The sequence below is a fragment of the Cheilinus undulatus genome, linkage group 4 (assembly GCF_018320785.1).
Source record: "Cheilinus undulatus linkage group 4, ASM1832078v1, whole genome shotgun sequence".
NCBI classification, from domain to species: domain Eukaryota; kingdom Metazoa; phylum Chordata; class Actinopteri; order Labriformes; family Labridae; genus Cheilinus; species Cheilinus undulatus.
Window position 1 is genome coordinate 27256917 of NC_054868.1, and position 22137 is coordinate 27279053.

The window sequence follows — 22137 nt, forward strand, 5'->3', positions numbered from 1 at the left end:
TCAGCAACATTTAAAGATAGCAGGGGCATCCAGATCTTGAAAATCTGACAGATAGGCGTAATTTGTAAATATCTTTTTTCTCAACTATTATTTTTTAGACTTGCATGCCTATCTAGGGAGGATGTAGAGATGCTCACCAGGTAGGTAGATTTTTGGTGACTATCCTAATGATGTCTGTAACTACATGATGATAATTATATGCAGAATTCCTTACCTATGTAAACACAGCAAAGGCCTATTCACAATAATACTTTTTTTATCAGTTGTTAGTTAAAAATGATATATGTAAAACAATAAACCTAGGACAAAAAGTAAAGAAATTTGGGTTTGGTAGATTATTTCTTTGTTGTAACAATGCTTTTTTAGCAATACATCTTTGAACTATTGGAAAGCCTGTTGACTTCCTTTTAAATGAATGTGCATTTGTAGGATGAGCAGCAGAGCTGATTATGTGACTTATGGGCCTGACTGTTCTCATTGGAGGCAATCTCAATGCAGAGATAGATAGATTTTGCAGCCAGTGGGCATTCCATATCTCCACAGTCTGGGACCAAACTCTATCCTTCAAGATGACAACACTCACCCCCACAGAGCGGGGTTTATCAGAGACTACCTCCAGAATTTGGGAGTGGAGAGGATGGGATGGCCTGCCAGCAGTCCTGACCTCAACACCATTGAATACTTGTGGGATCAGCTTGGGCGCACTGTTCATGCCAGAGTGACCAACACAACCACAGAGGCTGACTTGCGACAAATGCTGTTTGAAGAATGGGATGCCATCCCACAGCAGTGTGCGACCAGGCTGGTGACCAGCATGAGGAGGAGGTGCCAGGCTGTTGTGGCTGTGTATGGTTCTTCCACATGCAACTGAATAAACTGTCCATATATCTTGTTTCTTCAGACTTCAATCATCTAGTCCACCAAGCAACACCAAACAAGAGTCAGTGGTAGAATAAACTGTTAAATTTTTCATGGGTGCAACCCCCATACTCAGCTCTGCTGCTCATCCCAGAAATGTACATTCCTTATAAATGTGGCACCATTTTAAAGGGAAATAAACAGGCTTTCCAATGGTTCAAAGATGTATTGCTAAGAAGCATCGTTACAAACAAGAAATAATCTGCCAAACACACATTTCCTCATTTTTTGTAGTAAGTTTAGCAGGTGACTTTGGTGGTTGTACTGAACACTTGCAAAACATTGATGTAGAAAAGTCCTTTAAACCTCCCTCCATTTCAATCGACATGCCACAATGTTTTTAGGAGCTGAGCATCCCTTAAGTTCTGATTCTAAAATCCTCCCCGAGGTGTAAAAAATAGGAGTTGTGTTGTGCTTTAAGCACTCCTTTTTTAAAAGTTGCTTATATGTTAGTTACAAGGGTAACAATGTGCCAAAAAAAACACTTTTTATTATTAAACTTTGTGCCCTATAAAGATTTTTGTCTTGCAAGTAAGCACATTTCTGCACTTTTACACACTCAGCTTAACAATGTGTCTCCAGGTATCCTGAAAGATGATAGACATGAATGCTCTTTCTGGATCTGGATTGGTTCAACAAGGGCAGGACTCTTAATGACTAAAAGAGCAGAAACGTGTTTTTTGTTTTTTTTTTTAAGTAAACATATGCTTGTTTGAGGCATGACTCGGTGTAAAAGTACTAAATGGAATTGCTCTTTCAAAAAAGTACAAGAAAAACAGAGACTACTTTACAATGCAAACATTTAGAACAATTTCAGGACTGGACTTGATATCTGGTATTGACACAGTTTAGGTCTGGCAAGATTTAAACTTTTAATTTATATATACAGTATTGTTATAGCAAACTACCAGTCCTCAGGCCATCTGGCACTGGAACTGCCAGAGCCACATTTTCTGATTCATTTTTATTCATTTAAGGTCTATTTGTTAGGGACAGATACAATATAGAGAGACCACAGTGTTTAAAGCAAATGCTACTTTGCAACCCTCGTCTCTAGAAGGGCTTTTATGAAAATAAAAGGTTCATTTAAAAAGAGGGAAAGAGTGAACTTGTTTTTTATGTCCAGCGCTGGACATATCAGGTATTACATTTCATACTGTTGTGGCTGGATCTTAAAAAGTTTTTTTTTTAAAAGTTTGATTTTGTCCATTTGGCTGTCAAAAAAGGAAATTTATAAAACTTCCATCTATATGCCAATGTTCAGTCAGGGACAGACGAAGACAAAACCAGCCAAGCATCATAGAGGCAACATTTGAAAAATCAAAACAAGTTTTTGACAAGTTAAAGTGAAATTAGAGCCACCCCTTTGTCTTAAAAACATTAAAACTTCATTGAATTGGATAGAAATCTAGCCTGGATCTACTTCATAAAATCTATGCAGACTAGCAAAGATCACAAATGATCAAATAATGCCATATACTTGATTTCTAATCCTCCTTTAGACCTTAACTCTTGTTTCATCATGAGATAACCAGCCAGCACTTAAAAAACAATATTCCCCTATTTCTACTTCCATACTGACTGTTTTGTTTGCTGTTAATGATCATGATGATGTGACAGATGTACGAATCTTATGATCAAACATTTTTTTTAGATGAAATTTCCCCAAAATATCAAACCATCACAATGAGCTTACCCTTTTTATCTTGTGCTAAAATAGTGAATCATTGCTCCTGTTTAACACAGCCTACATTACCATGACAGTGCAGCCTAAATTTAATACCCCTCCCATAAGTCTCTCTGTCACACACACAAAAAGATTAACACACACTTAAAGTCACAGGACAGGCTGCAGTGGATAAACTTTGTATTTGGGAAACAGAACCAGATGGCACGGCTGAAGATGGACTGTCAGTGAAAACATGACACTGGAGAAACATTTGATCTTTATTATAGGCAACAGGGTTTTGTTTGAATACAGATTTAAATGACAGAGACAGAGATACACAGTTTGGAGCCTGGGGTGGGAGGAGGAGGAGGAGGAGGAGGAGTAATCAGATTATCTCTGTCGTTTTTGAGAGTTTGTGCTATTTTTGTGCATTTGCTGATTTAGGACAGGCAGGAATTACATCCATTTGTGGGAATGAAAATGCTGTCACACACCCATTAATGTCCCTCTTCTCTTTAACTGTGAGGTGAGTTAATTGTTTAATCTGACTCGCATTAATTATAATTTAATATTCCTGGTTGATTTGGAGGAAGTAGTTAAGGTCTGAGCACAAATCATAAATCACAGAACAAAGTACACAATTAAAGCTCCTGTTAAGTATTTTGTTTGTGCTGATGTTGGCGCCCCCTGTGGCCAAAGTAATATGTCATGCTGATCGTCCTTTAAGTACTTTGGAAATGTGATATATCTCATTCTACTTCTAAACACTCTAAATTAACCACTAACTGTTAGCATCTTAACCACAAAATAAAAAAAGGCTCTTTCTTTGAACCCCTACCTCACAAAAGTTACAGCTTAAAAAAAAAAAAAAAAAAAATTTAGAAATAATGAAATGGACACTGCTGGTCGTGTTTGCTTGTAAAGATCATATAGAGGCATTCCTCTTCTATCAGTCTGTTTAACCTATATATAACCTATAGATATAAACCCCTCACAGGAGCTTTAAAGTCTTCATGCTGTTACTGTATAGAGCAGGAGGCTCCAACACTCTCCAAAGCTGCGTTCAGCCCCATCAGTCCCATTTCCTGCACATATCCGGTCACAGTTGACATTCTACTGTGTTTCTCCACAGACCTCTTCTTCATAGCCTCCGTGCAGACCTCCACATGCCTCCTGTCTCGCTGCTTTGCCAGAGCACAGATCTCTCTGTAGCTGTCGCCCCTCTGCATGCCCCCCTCCAGCTGCCTTCTGAGGGTCTCCTCTCTGTTTTTTTGTTGCTCCATTTTCACCTTGATGAGCTTTAACTCCTGCTTTAGGGCCTCCGTTCTCCTTTTCTCCACCCTCTGGTTCTCCATCTGTATGTCCCTTACCCTCTGGTTTTCCTCCCTCTCACGTCTCAGCACATCCTCCAGCTGTTTCATCCTCTCCTCCTCCTTCCTCCTCTGCTCCTCCAAGCTCTGAGTGAGTCTGTCCAGCTCTCTCTGCAAAGCCTCTCTCTTAATCTCCTCCCTCTGTCTTATGGCCTGTTCTTTCTGTATTAGCTGGAACTCTTTCTCCCTCTCTTTCTTTTCTTTTGCAGCTTTATCCCTTCTGCTTTTCTCCTCAGTTTCTCTCCTCAGTTTCTCCTCAAATTCAGCCTGCTCCTCCAGCGTTTTAATGACTTTGTCAAACTTCTCTTGAAGAGCTTCCCTCCGCTCCTCCTCCTCTCTACGTATTTCCATCACTCTCATCATCTCATGGATCTTCCTCTCCTTCTCCTTCTTCTCTATCTCCTCCATCTCTTGTCTGAAGGCCTCTTCTCTGTCTCGCACAAGATTCCTCTGCATCTTGATTTCCTCCTCTTTTTCTTTCTTCAGCCTCTCCATCTCTCTGCTGCTTTCCTGCTGAAACATCTCCAGCTCTTTCTCAAACCAGTCTTTTATTTCTGCCTCCTGCTGCTTTTTCAGTTGCTCCTCTTTCTCTTTCCGCAGCCTCCTCTGCTCCTGCAGTTCCAGATCCAGATCCTCCTCTGCTTTCTGGAGCATCTTGCTTGCGTAGAACATCCCGCTATTACCCTGAATCATGCTGTCCACCAAGGAAAGCAGCTCGGACACCTGCTCTTTGTTCTTGGAGCTGTGGTTGTTAAAGACACAGTACCTGCCCCCACATTCGGCGACCAAGTCAGCTAGATCTGTACATTCGTCTATGAGACAACCCTTCACAGATGTCCCTTCTTCTAGGAGGTCTCCATGAGTAAAAACAACCACAGAGAAACTCAAAGCATGTGATCCCATAGCCTGTTTGATCTGCCGCAGAACCTCCCTCTCCTCCTGAGTGAAGCGCCCGATCTGAATAACAAGCAGGAACACATGAGGTCCAGGGTACAGGAGGCTCACACTTCTCCTCAACTCTCTCTGCACCTCCTGTGGAGTTTGATGAGTGTCCAGCAGCCCAGGAGTGTCCAAGACAGTAAGGGGTCGCCCACGAAATTCTCCACAAACCCTCCGGCATCGTTGGGTAACAGATGAGCTACTGACTTTTACGTCCAAGACCTTCCGGCCCAAGATAGAGTTGGCGGTGGAGCTTTTTCCACTGCCAGTCTTCCCAAGCAAAACCAGCCGAATCTCAGAGGAGGAAGGAGGTGACTTTCTTCCTGGAGAGACAAAACATGACAAAGATTAAACTGATATGAAAGGGAGTAAAAAGGAAAAGTGGAACAAGAAACTTTAAAATAATCTTACCTGCACACCTAATGGAGTACAGTTGCTTGCCTATGGATGACATGTTGTTCCTAGACTCAACACCATAGATCAAGAACGAAGAGTACAGAGCTATTAAGGTTCAAGCACTGTGGGTGTGATCAGCCCTGTGACATGTAAAACCCCCTTTGAACTCTAACCATTGCCATCATCCTGTTTTCCACGTCAATCTGGGCAAAGTTTGGCCCAATAATCTGTCTCTGAAACACTCAGAGAAGCTTTAAAATAAACACGCCAACAAGAGGTCAAAGATCAGCTCAGGACTGATACGGGAAATTCTTTAATGTTTGTTTACGATGAAGGTTTAAGGATATGTTGAGGATCATGGTGATGAAAAATCCAATAGATATGTAGGTTAGGTGTCTCAGTCTTTATCAGAAAAAAGCTGTCAAGAAACCGGTCTAGGATGAAGTCTAACAGATCAGACAGACCGTCTGAGTTTCCACTCATACTTTGAACCTTGTGAACATGCACTTCGGTAAAACAGGCTCTAACAAGCCCATTTTTAGTGTGATTTTACGTGTGCTATTAATTATTAGCATATGCTAGTAGTTTAGCATATGACCATGCAGGAGAATTTCCTTTAAATCCCTTAATTATGTTTCCCCTTTAAGTATAATTATAAAATATATTTTTAAAAACTGCTATGCTAGGCTCTTGGCTCACACTTAAAATACACCCTGGATCCATTTATTAGTAATGCTGGCCCAAAAACTTATTGATAATTTCTATAATGTTTAGATCCTTACACTTCACTCTATAACCCATGTATTGAGAGCCCACAACAGTTTGACTGAAGACCTCAGATGACCCCTCTTGCGGACCACTACTGTGAGACACCACATATGTCAGAATGGAAATACATGACAAAACTTTCAAAATAAAATCAGATTAAACTTCCGGTTAGGTTAACATTAAGGTAAGGGTTAGACTGCCGAAAGTAAAAAGTCAAAAACCTGACATGCCAAACCTAATTACAAAATATTTCATGAAGCCCAAACAGTCTGCTCACAGGAACAGAGCTTGTCTGCCATGACACTCTAATGCAGCTAACAAAACTAAGGTGAAAGCTAACAAAGCTACACTAGCTATGCAAGCTATGTAGCTAAAGCTAAGGTAGCTAACTGACATTAGCTACATAGCTATGTTACCTATGTAGTTAATGTAGCTATGTCACTTTCACAAACTTTGCTAAAGCTCATGTTGCTAAAGTGAAAGCAAGCGTAGCTACGTACACTCTAGCTAAAGCTAATGAAGCTAAAGTGAGCTAACATTTGTGTAACTACTTCTAAAACAGGACTATACATAATTTAATCACAGATGAGACCTCTGCTTTGGGTTGCACCAGCTGTGCGTACATCAAATGTTGCCTAGTGTGAACGTAAGTTCTTACTTAAGATGTAGTTTACACTCTACTTACATTTAAGGTGTTGCACCAACTGAGATCGTTTTTTCATAGGCTTAAGTTTGAACTTAAATCATGTGATTAACTTGTCCTAAGGATTTTACTCATTGTTTGTGTGAACACAACATTACACCTACTTCCAACTAGGTGTAAAGTCCTCCAGAAAACATGTCCGTCATAGTCATAGTTCTTAGAGACGGGGTAACTCGGAGGATGATGATGAGTTGTCAGTGATGCATTCTTCATCATCAAAAACAGTTGTTTTCCCTGAGCAGAGATCATTTCCGCCAACCACCATTAAATCATCTCGTGTTACTCAATGTCAGTGTTGTTATTTCATACTGGCTCCAGGTTAAGGCTGTAGGCTTTATTAATCACCCAGGCAAAATTCGTAGTCATATTTTGCGTTATTGTTATTTTGCATGTTATTTTTAGCGGTTAGCCGGCTTAGAGACAATTCGAGAAGTAGTACTGGAAAAAACACTGGATTAAAAAATTATTCTCATTGATTTGTTAAATTAAGTGAAAATGTCATCTACAACAATATTTTGGTTAGTTTGGATGTAAAGCTCTACTAGTTAAGATTAACATTACAGCCTCGAGGTACCACCAATCAGTGTCACAACTGAGGTTACAACTTAACTAGTTTCAATGTAGAGTTTAGTGTAGACTTTACACCATAACCTATGACAGAATTTAAGCAGCTGAACAGGCCACTGACCTTTTATTTGTGAAATGTTGCTTTAGTCTGTAAGGTTTATAATGTGATTATTTCATGAACATTGTACCAGCAAATTGCATCACTTTCTGACAGAGGTGGCATCTCACAGTAGTGGTCTGCGGTTAAACTCGAGTAAATGAACTGGAATCCATTTCACATTTTGGATAGTGATGCCACCATTATTATCATTTTGGCATGATTTCATAACTGAATTTATTAAGATTAGGGTTGTCAGCAATAATTCATTATTCGTGATTGCATTTAAGGTCCTAAATTAGTGCATGAATTTCAGAATCACGATAATCACACGTTTCACTGTCCCTGTACCCTTACATTAAGCCACAGTCATGGTTACCTGCAGCCTCAGTGATGTAAAATGAGTCCACCACTGCTCCTTAATGTCTCATTTCAGCTTATAAAAAAACTCATTTACAGCTGAGAGGGCAAGTCAGAAGTCATTTTCACCTATCAAACATGACTGATAAAATGTACCTTGGTCTATGTTAAATACAACACTGCTGTGATGCCATTTTGTAGAGAGAGAAGGACCAAGGTACGTTTTATCAGTCCGTTTCCTGGGTATAAAACACACAAGCAGAAACAAGAAAACAAGCTGTTTTTTCATTTTTCTGTTTTGCGCAAAAAACAAAATTAACGGAAACGGGTTGTTTTTCCGTTTTTTTGTTTGTTTTTTTTCATTTTGAGCACAAAACGAAAAAACAGGAAACAGTTAGTTATTCTGTTTTTTCGTTTTCTCCCAAAAAATGAAAATACCTCTCCATATTTCGTTTCATTGGTGGGCAGGACCTCGATTCCCGCCTGTGCGGTGCCCTTCAAAGTAAAGGTCCTACCCTTTAAAATAAAGCTCCTGCTTTGGCAGGCATGGAGAGTCTGACTTTCGTTCTATTGCCTGCCCCCATATGCACCTATTCTAAATTTAAGAAAGTTGTGTACACAGTACAGGGTTTACACGGAAGTAGGCTGTCTATTGAGTGAGAGAGAGATATTTATCAGCGACAAGACACAACAAGACAAGACCGACGAGGCACACTGAGAGTAGGTATTTAAAATGACCAGCAGGTGTCACCGTGCGTCAACGTTGCCATCAATCATCCCCTATAAACATCCCAGTTATTTATACATCGATATGGATTTATTCTGGCAGCATGACTTCAAAAAAGACTTTATTTTCGAGATACCACTACCCAGCTCGAACAACACACCACCATGTTTTTTCATATCCAATAAATGTGTCACATTCATGAAACGGATGGTTGTGGAACTTTATTTCTGTGGGAAATACTGTTTTTTTTTTTTTTTTTTTTTGTTGTTTTTTTTTTTTTTTTTGGGGTTTTTTTGGCTGTTATTTAGGTCTACCCTTATATCTGGAAAAAGAGCCAAGATAAGCCTGTCCAATTAGGGGTGAGGTGACAAAAAAAAGCCCGGAGTTTCATAATGGTCATTCAGATTTCCATCCGATGTGCGGTGGTAAGAAGTTGGTACCAGCCCAACATAATTAGAAAGTCAAATTCATTTTTATATAAATAAATACTGATATAAACTCATGCAAACACAACTCTCTCAGTCTGGTGAGAACTGAGTGGACACCCTCCCTCTGAGCCTGTCAGGGCGGGGCTTTGTGTGGGATGATTCTGCGCAGGATGGAAGTCACCAGCTGTTTGTCGATGGTGAGTGTTTGGCAGGGGGGGGGATCTCCCAAAAGTTCATACTTTATCTTTTAAAGCAGTGTGCTCTCATATATGTGATGTTTGAATTACACTCTTAGAACAGCGGTTTGGCTTAATAGGTAGAATGGCCGCTTGGCGTGATAGTAAGCCCGATCTCATGTAGCGCTAATGTCTCATTTAAGTTATCAAAGTTGATAACATGTATTTATATATCATTACTATCACACAATCCAATTTTAAAAAAAAAACAAACTTCAAACATGTTATCAATTTTAGTAATGATAGTATAGGCCTATATAAATGTACATATATGAAAAATAGCAGCTTCCAAAGACTGGGATCGAACCCTCCAACCAGGGTTGTTTCTGGGCATAGGCCATATAGGCGGTTGCCCAGGGGGCCACATTGATGAGGGCGCCATCATGAGCCCTGTACATTTTGAATAGGTCCACAAATGTAACAGATCATCAACTCCTGCACACCTGTAACCTCTGCGCCCCTCGTTTGTGAAAAAGTCCAGCCTTATCTCCGCCGCTCTCTCTCTCTCTTTGTTCACCTAGGACACCAAAATGGCTAGAAACGGCCCTGTCCACAACCATCCGTTTCATGAATGTGACACATTTATTGGATATGAAAAAAACATGGTGGTGTGTTGTTCGAGCTGGGTAGGGGTATCTCGAAACTAAAGCCTTTTTTGAGGTCATGCTGCCAGAATAAATCCATATCCATGTATAAATAACTGGGATGTTTATAGAGGATGATTGATGGCAACGTTGATGCACGGCGACGCCAAAGCAGGAGCTTTATTTTAAAGGGTAGGACCTTTATTTTGAAGGGCACCGCACAGGCGGGATTCGAAGTCCCACCCACCAATGAAACGAAATGTGGAGAGGTATTTTCATTTTTTGGGTGAAAACGAAAAAACGAACCATTTCCTGTTTTTTGTTTTGTTTTGTGCTCAAAATGAAAAAAATAAAAAAATAAAAAACGAAAAAACAACCCTTTTCTGTTTTGTTTTGTTTTGTTTGTTTGTTTGTTTTTTTGTGCAAAATGGAAAAATGAAAAAACAGCTTGTTTTTTGTTTCTGCTTGTGTGTTTTATACCCAGGGAACGGACTGATAAACCGTACCTTGGTCGTATCCCAACAGGAAGTCAATTATCCTTAGCTTAAGACAGTGCAAAAATCAGAAATTAAATAAAGCAAAATAGAAGAGTTTCAAAATGCAGCCAGAAAGGTTAATTGTGATTTACATTATGGATTTAAAAATGTTATTTGACAGCCCTAATGAAAACACTAATGCAAGTGATCGGTGACACAAGTGAGGTTTTTGGAGTTTGTAAAAGAGGAAACTGTGGTGTCATGTCTTTGTAAAAAAAACAGAACATTATGAAGAATTGGTTTTAGTGCTTGGGGACTTGAATTAATGTGTTACTTATATCTTGTATACTTATTACTTATATGTAACACTTATCTCCCACCCAATACTCCTTTATACATTTTTTCCCATTATCATTCACTTTCATATCTTACAGAATATTAAGGCATATGCAGCAAAAGGTATTTTGCTTTTTTGTTTTGATCAACAGATTCTGGACATAATCCACTTTGTTTGACAGAGAGCAGTTTCATTCACATATTGTTGTATTTCAGTCAGTACCTGTGTTCTCCATGATTGGAGCTTTACTGCCCTCTAGAGGCTTTATAGGAAAATTGTTACGTAAAGAGGAATTACACTAGGTTCATTCACCATTTCTTGTCCTGCTGTTGTGTGAACAGCTTTTTTATCTGACACTGTGACCATAACTGAAATATGATGATATAGATGTATTTAACTAAGTTAAAATAATGCTGAGTATGGAGTTTTCTATTACATTTGTATGGTAATAATTTTACAGAAGAAAAAAAAGCATTAAAATAAGTTTTGTGAACATCCAAGCATAAAGAAAAAGGTCGTTTTGTGGAGAAAAGAAAAGGGAAGGGTCTTCTGGATGTTGAAAAGGAAAATATTCACCCTTGAATCACATTATGTATATACAACTTATGAAAATTGGTTTCTTTTGATTTTAAAAGCACCTGACTTTCATTTACTTACGCTGCGTGCTTTTCCATGCTGATCAGTACAAGGCCATCATGTGATTGGCCCTGTTCCTGATCAAACACGAGTTTGTTTCAGAGGTGTTAATGGTTTTATTGCTGGCACTCTACTTGTAACTGACCCTGGAAAAACAGAAGCATCTGTTCACCTTAAAAATAATGTATGTAATGTAATGCCTATAGGTGAATGTCTGGCTGTTAGCTCATCAATAATGCAGAGTCCATGCATGTTCAAGGCGAGGCCTAGATTGTCTTACTGCTCCACTGCTCCGTTACACATGCAAGCACACCTGATGTTAACTAAGCAAGAGGCTTTAATGAAGTTCTGCGTTTGTGGTTAATGCATGATTTGAGTGCGGTGACCTTGTTCTCTTTATGTCAAAACAGAAAACAACAACGTACCTACTAACCATAAACACATACACACAAAACACAATACTGACATTTAAAACAGTTTGGATTTCTCTGGTGTTGCATCAAAGCATAAAGAGGGTACTCAAGCAACACTGAAGTCCTGCAAGGACAGAGGTTTAAATTGACAATAAAGATCACAAGGGGTCTGTCAGGAGGCCTTGGCAATGATGAGGATGCTCATGAGGAAGACCATGACGAAGAAGATCCACATAAAAAACCTATCCATGACCTTGGCAACCTTTTTCCACTCTGCAGCCTTGACACATGTCGCTCTCTGCTCACGGAAGTAGTTAGCAATGAACTGGATGTTCTTCACCACCTAAAGAAAACAGAAAAAAAAACTTCAGAAACAATCAGTCCAACCTTCATCCTGGACACTTCACACTAAAACCTCAGTGATGTCAGCATGCTGGGGTATGGGAGTCCATGAGAGGTGTGAAAGTAGAAATGGGATGCACTATGGTGAGAGATACCTGAGGATAAGCATTACAATTGTCATAAAAAGAAAGTTAAAAGTGAATATGTGCAGTTATTTCTAATATTGCAGTGATTATACACAACATCAGTAACACTTAATTTAGTCTAGTAAATTCTCAAGAAAAAGGGGATAATTCATTAAGTTTGCCTTTTACCAGTAATAACCTAGAAATATGGCAATATTAAATAAGCATAGTAAAAATGTATTAATCTTTAAGTAATTCCTTTTAATTTAATGGCAATTCTGTGGTAATTAGGTTATATTTCACCTTAACTCTGATCCTAACCCTCTAAACTCAAACCCTAACCCTTTAAACTACTTTAAATGTATCCAGGAAGGACTCAGTTTAATTTAGTGGGCCAAAATAAAGAAATTAGCTGGGAATAATCAAGCAAGCTAAAAAGAAAATTATCATCTTACTTCTGAGAAATTATTTACAAAAAAAAAAAAAAAAACACAATTACAAGAGAATTTTCACAATATTAAAAGGGTTAAAGTTAGGGTTGGAGGGGTATGGTTAGGGTAAAATACCACCTAAGTACTAAAGAATAGCCAAAATATTATGCGGAATTATTTGATGATTAATACATTACTACTAGGTACATACTTGCTTAAAATGACCAATTGTTACTTTGTAAAATTGCAATTTATTACTAGGTAATTACCACTTCATTATTAAGAAATTACTAGATAACTATCACTTATTACGATACAACTACTAGGTAATTGGGCCCACTAAAATTAAGTGCTAATAATATCTAACAGTAACAAGTCAGAAAAGCCATGAACCTATGCAGAATTATGTTGTCTTTTTATGACAAACTCTACAAACAGAACCAATGAGTATTCAGAAACTACTGAGTGGTATTAGTGCTTTCGCAGGAGGATCATAGGTTTTGTAAATCACCAGCTTGTCTATGAACCATGGGAAGGTCCAACATAAAAATCTAGTTTTTTTAAATCATGCAATTTGGTGTTAAAAGTCTGCATCAAGCCAGTGTGTACCTGTTAATATGACAGCAAGGCCGCCCATAAGGGCGAAATAAAGGGGAGAGCTTTCTTGGGCTCAGCCAAACTTGAGGTCCATGGATGTTGGCAAAATCATGGTCCATATTTCATTTTAACCTAAATAATAGCGTCTCTAATCAAACAACAAAAATGTTGATGAATTTATGCTGACCACACAGCCCGTCTTTTATGTAAACCCCTTTTCTTCAAACAGATTTACCTTTTTTGGTAATGTTAACAATGTGTATGGGGCAGCAATACTACTGATCCAACACACATGCACTGACCTTATCAATAAATCACAAATGGGAAGAGACCATCCACTGGGTTTTTTAGGGGCCCAGCCACTTCTGTGGTTAGGCCTGTTTGATAATGGTACAGCCCTAAACTATCCTGTACTCAACAGCTAAGTGTATGAAACTGTATGTGTAGTCTGTTTTTGACAGCGTCAGCACAAACACTTACAAATACAACATCTAAAAGTTTGTGAGTCCAACAGTGTGAGGTCAAGCTGTTAAATAAGAAGGGATAAACTGTGTGGATGAAATGATGTATACCTCTTTATGTTCAACACATGGGCAGCAGCAGGGGCATGCTGGGACTTGAAGTTTCTCTGTTGAGTACAGAAGCTGCTCCTTTAGCCCTCCATACAGCTGTTGGAGGTTTCGAGGTTGAGGAGTGGCCTGGTAGTCCAGATCGTCCCTCCTGATGTGGTGGTAGCGTTGCGTGTGCACTCTCCTCCCCTCCCCTCTCTCCAGTCTAGAGGCATTATCATTGTGGTTGTTGTAGTTGTGATGGCTGCCATTGGCGTTGCCGTTTGCCTGGCTTTTGTGATGATTTTTGTGATGATTCCTGCTGTGACCATTGCTGTATCTGTAAGGTTCATTGTCATAATGGTAGTCATGGAAACGGTCATCCTGAAAGCCCAGCTTATCACCTAGGGGTTCCTCGGGGTACAGCGGTGTCCTCTCACTCTCTGGTGTGGTGCAGTTCTCGCCCACTTCATAGACAAAGAATATTTTGGACATGTAGTCGATGATGAGCACCTTTGCCCAGTGAGGGACCGGCTTGGCCTCAGCTCCACAGAAATGAATGTTCATGATGAAGATGGTGAGAGAGGTGGATGCTGTGATCATGGTCATGGTAGCGATGTAGTATTTCCCTGAAGGAGAGGAAAGAGGGAACATGAATGAAGAGAGAAAAGCCTCAATTTGTTGACTAAATGGCTAAATATGGACTGAAACTCCCTCACTTTATCAGCAGTTTTATATGAAAGGCCACTTTAGCCAGAGTAAAAAAAAAAAAAAAAAAGAATGAGGTAAAACTGCATCAGATTAAAAATGATAAAACTCTGTTGGTCAAAATTCTAAGATGTTAAATTATATTCAAAGCTTGTTTTATGTGGTAAATGAAGCCAAACCACCTGCCTACTTAGTTAAATTTCACCCCTGCATGACTATATTAAAGAATATGACATTATATTAAAAGCAGATTTACTGAGTCAAAATTTTGAAATATCATCAAGCACTGTTGAATTGTCATGTTTTATGCTCTGTGGCATTTTATAATGAATATTGGCTCCTAACAGTTTAAACAGTTTAAAGACTCAAACCTATGTAGGGCATGCTCTCTGCAGGCGGCATGCTCTCAGCCACCAACAGCTGGAACACAGTGAGTGCAAGCAGCACGGTCACCCCGAGGGAAACCTTCTCCCCCGAGTCAGCCGGCAGGTAAAAACCCAGCGGAGCCAGGAAGGAGATGAGGAAGCAGGGCAGGAGCAGGTTGAAGATGTAGAAGGAGGAGCGACGCTTCAGGAGCAGGGTGTAGGTGATTTCAGTGTAAGGGTCAGAGCAGCAGCCGTACATCATGACATTTCTAACTGCGGGCATGCCGTGACACTCCCACTCCACGTTCTCCACAAAGTCAGACAGGTCTCCACTGTCCATGCCAAGACTGATGTCCACCTGTGGAGAGGACACACATGTTTACATTCAAAACATAATCAAATATTTTTCGATTGTATTAAAACAATAACCAAAAAATGAAAAACTATTTTTTTTTGTAAAAATCTATTTAGATGTTTCGGAACAGATGCTATAATTTATTCACCCTTCCAGTGTCTGACTATGTCAGCTGGGGTCAAAGTAAGAGTAGATAATTACAGACTGGTCTATAGGCAGTTAGGTACACAAGCCTTACTGATTACATGCTCTGAGATAAGCAAACAGACACTATAACTTCTGTGTAAACAATATGGAGTCTGTTCTACTAAATGTAGAACATGGAAACCAATATTCAAAAAAAATGTGGATCAGACAAAAACATGCTCTGTCACTTTTGTGTGTCTCAAATGTTCAGAAAGGTTGTAAGAGTTACAAAATGTATTTTTAAAATTTGGATAAACATACCTTTTACATTATCCGTCATGCTTTTTTAAAAATCCTGGTTGGAAAATTATGACTAATTTATAACTGTGAGAGAAACAAGTCGTATTCAAATAAAACATTTCTAAATTGAGAGGAACATCTGGACAATACTCAATAACACATCCATCAGCTACTGAGCAACACCATTATTCATTTATAATCAGGTTTGTTTTATTTATTATTGATTGATCAATCTTATTCATTCTCTTTTAGCTCCTTTATTTGGTCTACTTAAACTCCTGACTTTAGCTGTTTCCACCCATTCAGCTCAGTTTTGTGCAGTTTGCAATTATGTGTGTTTTTCCACTGACAAAAGTTTGGAAAGGTACCAAAGTAGCCCAACCATACTGTCCTCTTTTTTTGACCACATTCTGTTGACCAAGCATATAGGTTCTTTGCAGTCATGTGATTCTGAAAGCCTGTTGGGAGGCAGGAAGTGGGGGACAGCCATAAGGAATTAATGAGAACAGAAGAAAGTTGTTACTTTACAACTCTAACTGGACCTGTGCTTTGCTATTATCACCAGAAAATTTCTACACACATTGAGTATGATCCCTACACTTTACAAAAAGTGATTTTTTTTCCACAGTTTAACCAATTTACCTGGCGTGAAGGTGATCAGTATCACAAATTACTCAGTCCTCCAGACCCTCTAGCCAGATAAAGGAAGACATGAGTGTTGAGGAGTCTTGTACTGAGCTAAAAGGATACCCAAGCCCCTTTAACTTTAAAGGGGCCCCTTTAAAAAATCCTTATTTTGTCACAAACATGCTTTTAATTGAAACAGTGATAGACTATCAATCAAAAAAAACGTATAAGAAGCTGAGTGATAAAGTGCTGTCAAGAAACGAGTCTGTTCTACAAAACACTTTTCATTTTTGCCTGAATACTTCAGCACTTTGGGGACACAAAAGTAAGTGAAGAATAAAGGTTGTTTTTCTTGCACTTTGAATGCTTGGCATAGTCGTAAATGGCTCAAAACATGGCATTATGGTAGTGTTTCTCTATGCAGAAATCAATTCTTGCCCCCCAAGGGAGTTATCTGCTGCATCTGCAAAGAATCTATCAGGCCTTAAAGGGTGAAGCTGGACACACTGCTGTCCATTGATTGGTTAAAAGAATTGTCTTTTCCTGTGCAACAGTTGTAATAAGGGGTAAATACACTGAATATTCTCTGGATCTTTAGAGAGTATTTCGAGGCTGTTTATGCTTTGTTTGAATAATGTCTGCATTTAGCACTGCCACATGGATGATCTGGATGTTGCAGAACTTCCTAGTGATCACTGACAAAGAGGAGGTTAAATAAAAGGAAAAAAATTCAAAGAGACTGTTATTGAAGGATTTGGACAGAATACCACTTCTAAGTAATGTTATTATTTACCACATTCAAATATACAGATGAAAAAGGCCTGAATAGATTCAAACAAGACAGAAGTTTTGATCTCCTCAGCTTGTCCCCTGTCTCCTCCCCACTCAGACACACCTGGTTGCCGTTGTATGTCCAGGAGCCAAAGGTAAGGTTGCACTGTTGCCAGTCAAAGGGGAAGTAGGAAACATCAACCACACATGTGCTCTTTGTGATCGCAGGTGAGTCCCAGATAATCTCTCCGTTATATCGTAGCTTCACATTAGTGCTGGGTGCACCTCCAGACTCCTCATCTGCTCTAGAGAGACAAAGAGAGGAAAGGATATATCTGTACACCCATGTGTTTACTCACCTCATTCTTCTCTGTTTGTCTGCTGTTACTGACTTGTTGTAGAGGACGATGTCCGGCTTCCAGACTAGGTCACTGGGGATGTTTATCATCTCCAGATCATCATAGTCCTCCTTATTCCATTTCAGATATGCATCATGCCAGACCTGTCTGATCCACAGGTATGTGGTCAGCACCTGGTTCCTCTCATCCTTAACAAACAACCACACACGCAGACATAAATTACTCGGGGAGAATTTGATACAGATTTTTAAATCTACATTTTTTTCCTCAGCATTATGCTATTTAGAGCAATTATATGCTAAAACAGGATTTTTCATCCATTAGAATCTAGATGGGAGACTAAATATGTTCATAGTTATTTTATGGCCTGTAGCATAGCTGCTAAGAGGTAAATGTTGGACATCCTTTTTGTTTTCAAATTTCAAACTTATATTAAAAAAAGAGCAACATATTTGTCGGTTAAAACAGCAGGTTAGCATTTTTTGTCTACATTTGTATAAAGGACAAGCTCAGCAAAGGAGCAAGAGATACCACTTAGCCCACAGGGGGCAACAAAATCAACACAAACCAACATTTTCTCACTAGAGCTTTAGGCTAGATACATAGACTACCTGCCAATAAACTCCTAGTATATTGGCTTAGTGACCGGGTTAACTTGTGACTTCATTTAAAAATGCAGCTGATCAAGAGATGGTGTTCTAACAAGAGTCTTTGTGTTTTGTTTTGTTTTGTTTTGTTTTGTTTTGTTTTGTAAAAATATTGATTTATCAGATGACTTAAATGAAAAACATATAAAGTAATTTCAATTTAATAATAAAAGAATGTAATGTAAAATAAGTGACTGTATAAATATCCACCGTCTTTTAAGTGACTGACCTAATTCAACAGATGTCCTGCCAACTGGTGCTGGTAATCTCACAGTTACTGAAATAAAGATCACCTGAGTAAAGTGAATGTGTTTCAAGTGATTTTAGCATAAAGACACCTATGTCCCGAAGGTCCAGTCACTGGTTAATCAGTGTTCTTGGCTACCATTACACCATGAAGACAAAAGAACACTCCAAGCAACTCAGAGAAAAGGTCATTGAAAAGTGTAAGTCAGGGGATGGATACAAAAACATTTCCAAGGCACTGAACATCCCCTAAAAAAACCCTAAATACATCATCAAGAAATGGAAGGTATGTGGCACATGTGTTAATCAGGCCATCTTCCCAACCAGAGTGTCTGTGTAAGGAGACAAGTGAGAGAGGCCACCAAGACCCCTACTACTTCTCTGAAGGAGTCGCAAACTTCAGCAGCTGAGATGGGAGAGACTCTGAATACAACAGTTGTTGCTCGGGAAAGCTCATTTTAAATCTTGACTAGAATTCACCAAAAGTCATGCGGGAGACTCCGTGTTCAAGTAGAAGAAAGTTTTTTTGGTCTGATGGGACCCAAATAGTGCTTTTGGGCCAACAGCAAGATGCTAAGGTTGACAGAAACTAAACACAGCACATCATCACAAACACACCAGCCCTACTGTGAAGCACAGTGGTGCCAGCATCATGCTGTGGGGATGCTTTTCAGCAGCCAGCCTGGGAAGACTTGTAAAGATAGAGGGTAAAATGAATACAGCAAAATATAGGAAAATCTTGGAGGTCAATCTTGTTTAGTATACAAAGAACTATGGCTTGGGAGAAGATTTATTTTCCAGCAAGACAATGACACGAAGAATACAGCAAAAGCTACACAGAAAGGGGTCAAAGACAGCAAAGTGATATTCTGGAGTTTCTGAGTCAAAGCCTAGACCTCAATCAACAGAGAATTATTGGCTGGACTTGAAAAAGGCTGTTCATGCCTAATCCCCATGCAATTTGACAGAGCTTGAGCAGTTTGTGAGGAAGAATGGAGTAAAATTACAGTGTCCAGATTTGCGAGCCTGATTGAGACCTATGCACACAGACTCAGTGCTGTGATTGCAGCCAAAGGTGCATCTACTAAATACTGACTTGAAAAGGGGTGAATATTTATGCACTCATTTATTTCCAATCACATATTTTTTGTTTAATTGACATTACTGATAGATTTATGTAATCAATAAAATTTATAAAAGGGTAAAACATCCAAGAGGGTGATATTGACATTCAGCCTATTTCTTACAAGGTTCTGTTTTAATAACTCCATCATGAAACAGCCAGCTGACTGTAGGTTTTCTAATTTTTTTCACAGAGTGCCTTGGCTTTTAACTCTATATGTCACTTTTAAATGAATATGGTGGAACGACATGCTATTCTCTCAACTCACCATATCTTTGATTTGGGACAGCGTGATCTGCAGGGACACATTGAGGGCTTTGTCTGTGTCCTCCACTGGTCTCAGAGCATTGGAGTAGTCCTCCATCAGGTCATTCAGAAGTTTGCGGGCATAATGACCCTGAGCACCATGGGAAACTGAGAGCAGAGAATAAAACTGATAGATGTCAGGGGACTAGAAAAAGTAAACTAGTCACAAAATTAATGTCTGCAGAACTGACCTTGCAGAAAAAGACTGATCCAAACCATCAGCGCTGCCTTCCTCATTTTCAACCAGTCACAAGCTGAGAGATCAATTATTCAGCAATCCTCAAACAGCCTGGCACCAAATCCAGAATGTCACTCTGATCTCCATTCTCCCCCCAACCAGGACGACGGAAAAATCCCAAAATCTTACATCCTGTCAGAAACTCTGGATGCTTCGATAAGTATTAGTCGCAGTTCTCCTCTGTCACCGTGTCTGTGTGAGGGGGATCGCTGTGCTGGAACAGGACCTGGGGCTATCACTCTCTCACACTGAAACACACAGGAGCTCTGAGGTATCACATAGCACACAGGTCCTTGGAGAAAGGTGATGCCCACAGCCTTATCCACTTGTGTACATGACCACAACACACACAACACACACATCACATACACACTGAAGCTTACTGCGTTACACAGCTAATGACATGTGTCAGTCACACACATACGGTGACACTTTCTTACCTCTGCTCAGGTCATTGAACATGAACAAACACACACATGTCCTGACACATGCAATACATGCAGCATGGCAACGAACTTCACACAGATGCAGGATCAGGTTTCACCCTGTACATATCTTTAACATAAGAGCAGTAAAGCAGTGATCAGAGGAGATTTCATCATTTCTTTGTAGGTTGTTTAAGCAATTAGTGCCAGGAAACTGAGACCAATTAAGTGACCTATTGGCCCTCTAAGATTTGAAGTTACATGCTGATACTTTTATTTCTTGTTGCTGATTTGGTTGAATGTTATGCTTGATTAATTTCTGGCTTCTCAGAGAAGCCAAGTGAGCCAGCTCAAATTTGGGTATAAAAAGGTGAATTCAGTTTGAAATTCCTCATTCCTGTTCAAAATGGTAAAATGTGGAGAGCCAATTAAGTGACCTATTGGCCCTCTAAGATTTGAAGTTACATGCTGATACTTGCTTTTATTTCTTGTTACTTATTTGTTAGAGTTTGTATTGCCTTCTGTGGAATCAATGAGGAATTCAGATTCAAAATGTTGTGACAAATATTCAGCAAAACTTAGGGGATAACACTATATCTATGACTTCAAGAATTTAAATCAAGCTAGTGCTACCTCAAAGGATAGTCCTCTCAATTAGAGTAAAGTTAAAAGATAATTTTTAGATCAGTTAGGCCTGTAGTTCTCAATTGGCCTAGAGTCAGGACCCACCATCACCCCACATCAACATATTGAGACCAGGGCCGCCCATAAGGGGGGGAAAAAGGGGAGAGCTTTCTGGGGCCCAGCCAAATGGGGGGGATATAAAGGTGAGGAAGATCATGGTACATTGTAAAGTTAAGTTGTGATAACCATATGCCTGAATAATAACCACTGTTTGTAAAAAACAAACAAACAAAAAAAAAACACAATGTAGTGACATGCTCCTCAAAATTTTCAAGGTCAATAATAAAAATTAATGGACAGTTAAAGGTGATACAAAGGTTACTTTTCATCATAACCATGGTGATACCAATTACAGCCTGTAAACCAGCAGGTGCCAGGATCTTCCTCAAAGTCAGTGCATTAATTTTGGTCTGTCATCAATTTATCCAACCTAAATTTGTTTTTTTAGATTTTCATTTAGACACTCCCCTTTCCCCCACCCCCTCTCCTCTGTATCACAGAACCAATGCAGGCTCAAATAAAATTTTAACAATTCAATTAGATGAAAAACTTGAAAAACCTTCATATTCTAATGAAACAGTATCCATTTTATGAGTTGAATCCTATCAGAAAACTGGCATTTGGTTTAGATTAAACTCTAGGATTGGCCAAAACATCCTGTTGATAATGTATAACGAGGCTGTGACTGCAATGTATCCTGATGTGCACAGGGGTTTGAGGGCTTATTCTCTGATACTTGTGACTTTAACTCAAATTTTTATTTTTCAATTTTTGCAGGTGGCCCAAGATGTCAGAATGATGGATGAGGATGAGGAAACTCTGTCGAAGTATATTCCTCATTTAGGAAAATGTGTATTTGCCAAAAATTGGACTGGCTCATCCTCACCAGAAGCTGGGAGGAATGCAGAGAGGAAAAAGATCTCTGCAAGTCATACTTGCCAAGGACTGGGTGTAGGAAACAGGAATGCTGAACGAAAAACATAAAAAATAGAAGTGGGTTGGATGAATTATCAAGATGGTTATTTCAAGCAGGTTAGACGACCAACTGTGGGGGCACAAGAGAGATCGTCAGAAAAGATGACACTGCAAACAAAATTTTAGAGAATGGGAAGAAGATATTTTTTCCTCATGGGAAATCTCCAAAAGGGAGAGCTAAGGACTTTGACTTTACCCTTTGTGTTATGGGCTCA

At 39.3% G+C, this 22137-nt stretch overlaps 1 protein-coding gene across 1 annotated transcript; it reads right to left on the reverse strand.

The window, feature by feature from the left end:
* Positions 1–11796: 11796 nt before the first annotated feature.
* Positions 11797–19837, reverse strand: chrna9a (cholinergic receptor, nicotinic, alpha 9a). Its single transcript, XM_041786149.1, has 7 exons — positions 19792–19837; positions 19563–19708; positions 17312–17466; positions 17044–17224; positions 14747–15098; positions 13692–14296; positions 11797–11967 (listed from the first exon to the last, which is right to left on the reverse strand). The coding sequence occupies exons 1-7, from the start codon at positions 19835–19837 to the stop codon at positions 11797–11799; spliced, it is 1656 nt and encodes a 551-aa protein (XP_041642083.1).
* Positions 19838–22137: the final 2300 nt, after the last annotated feature.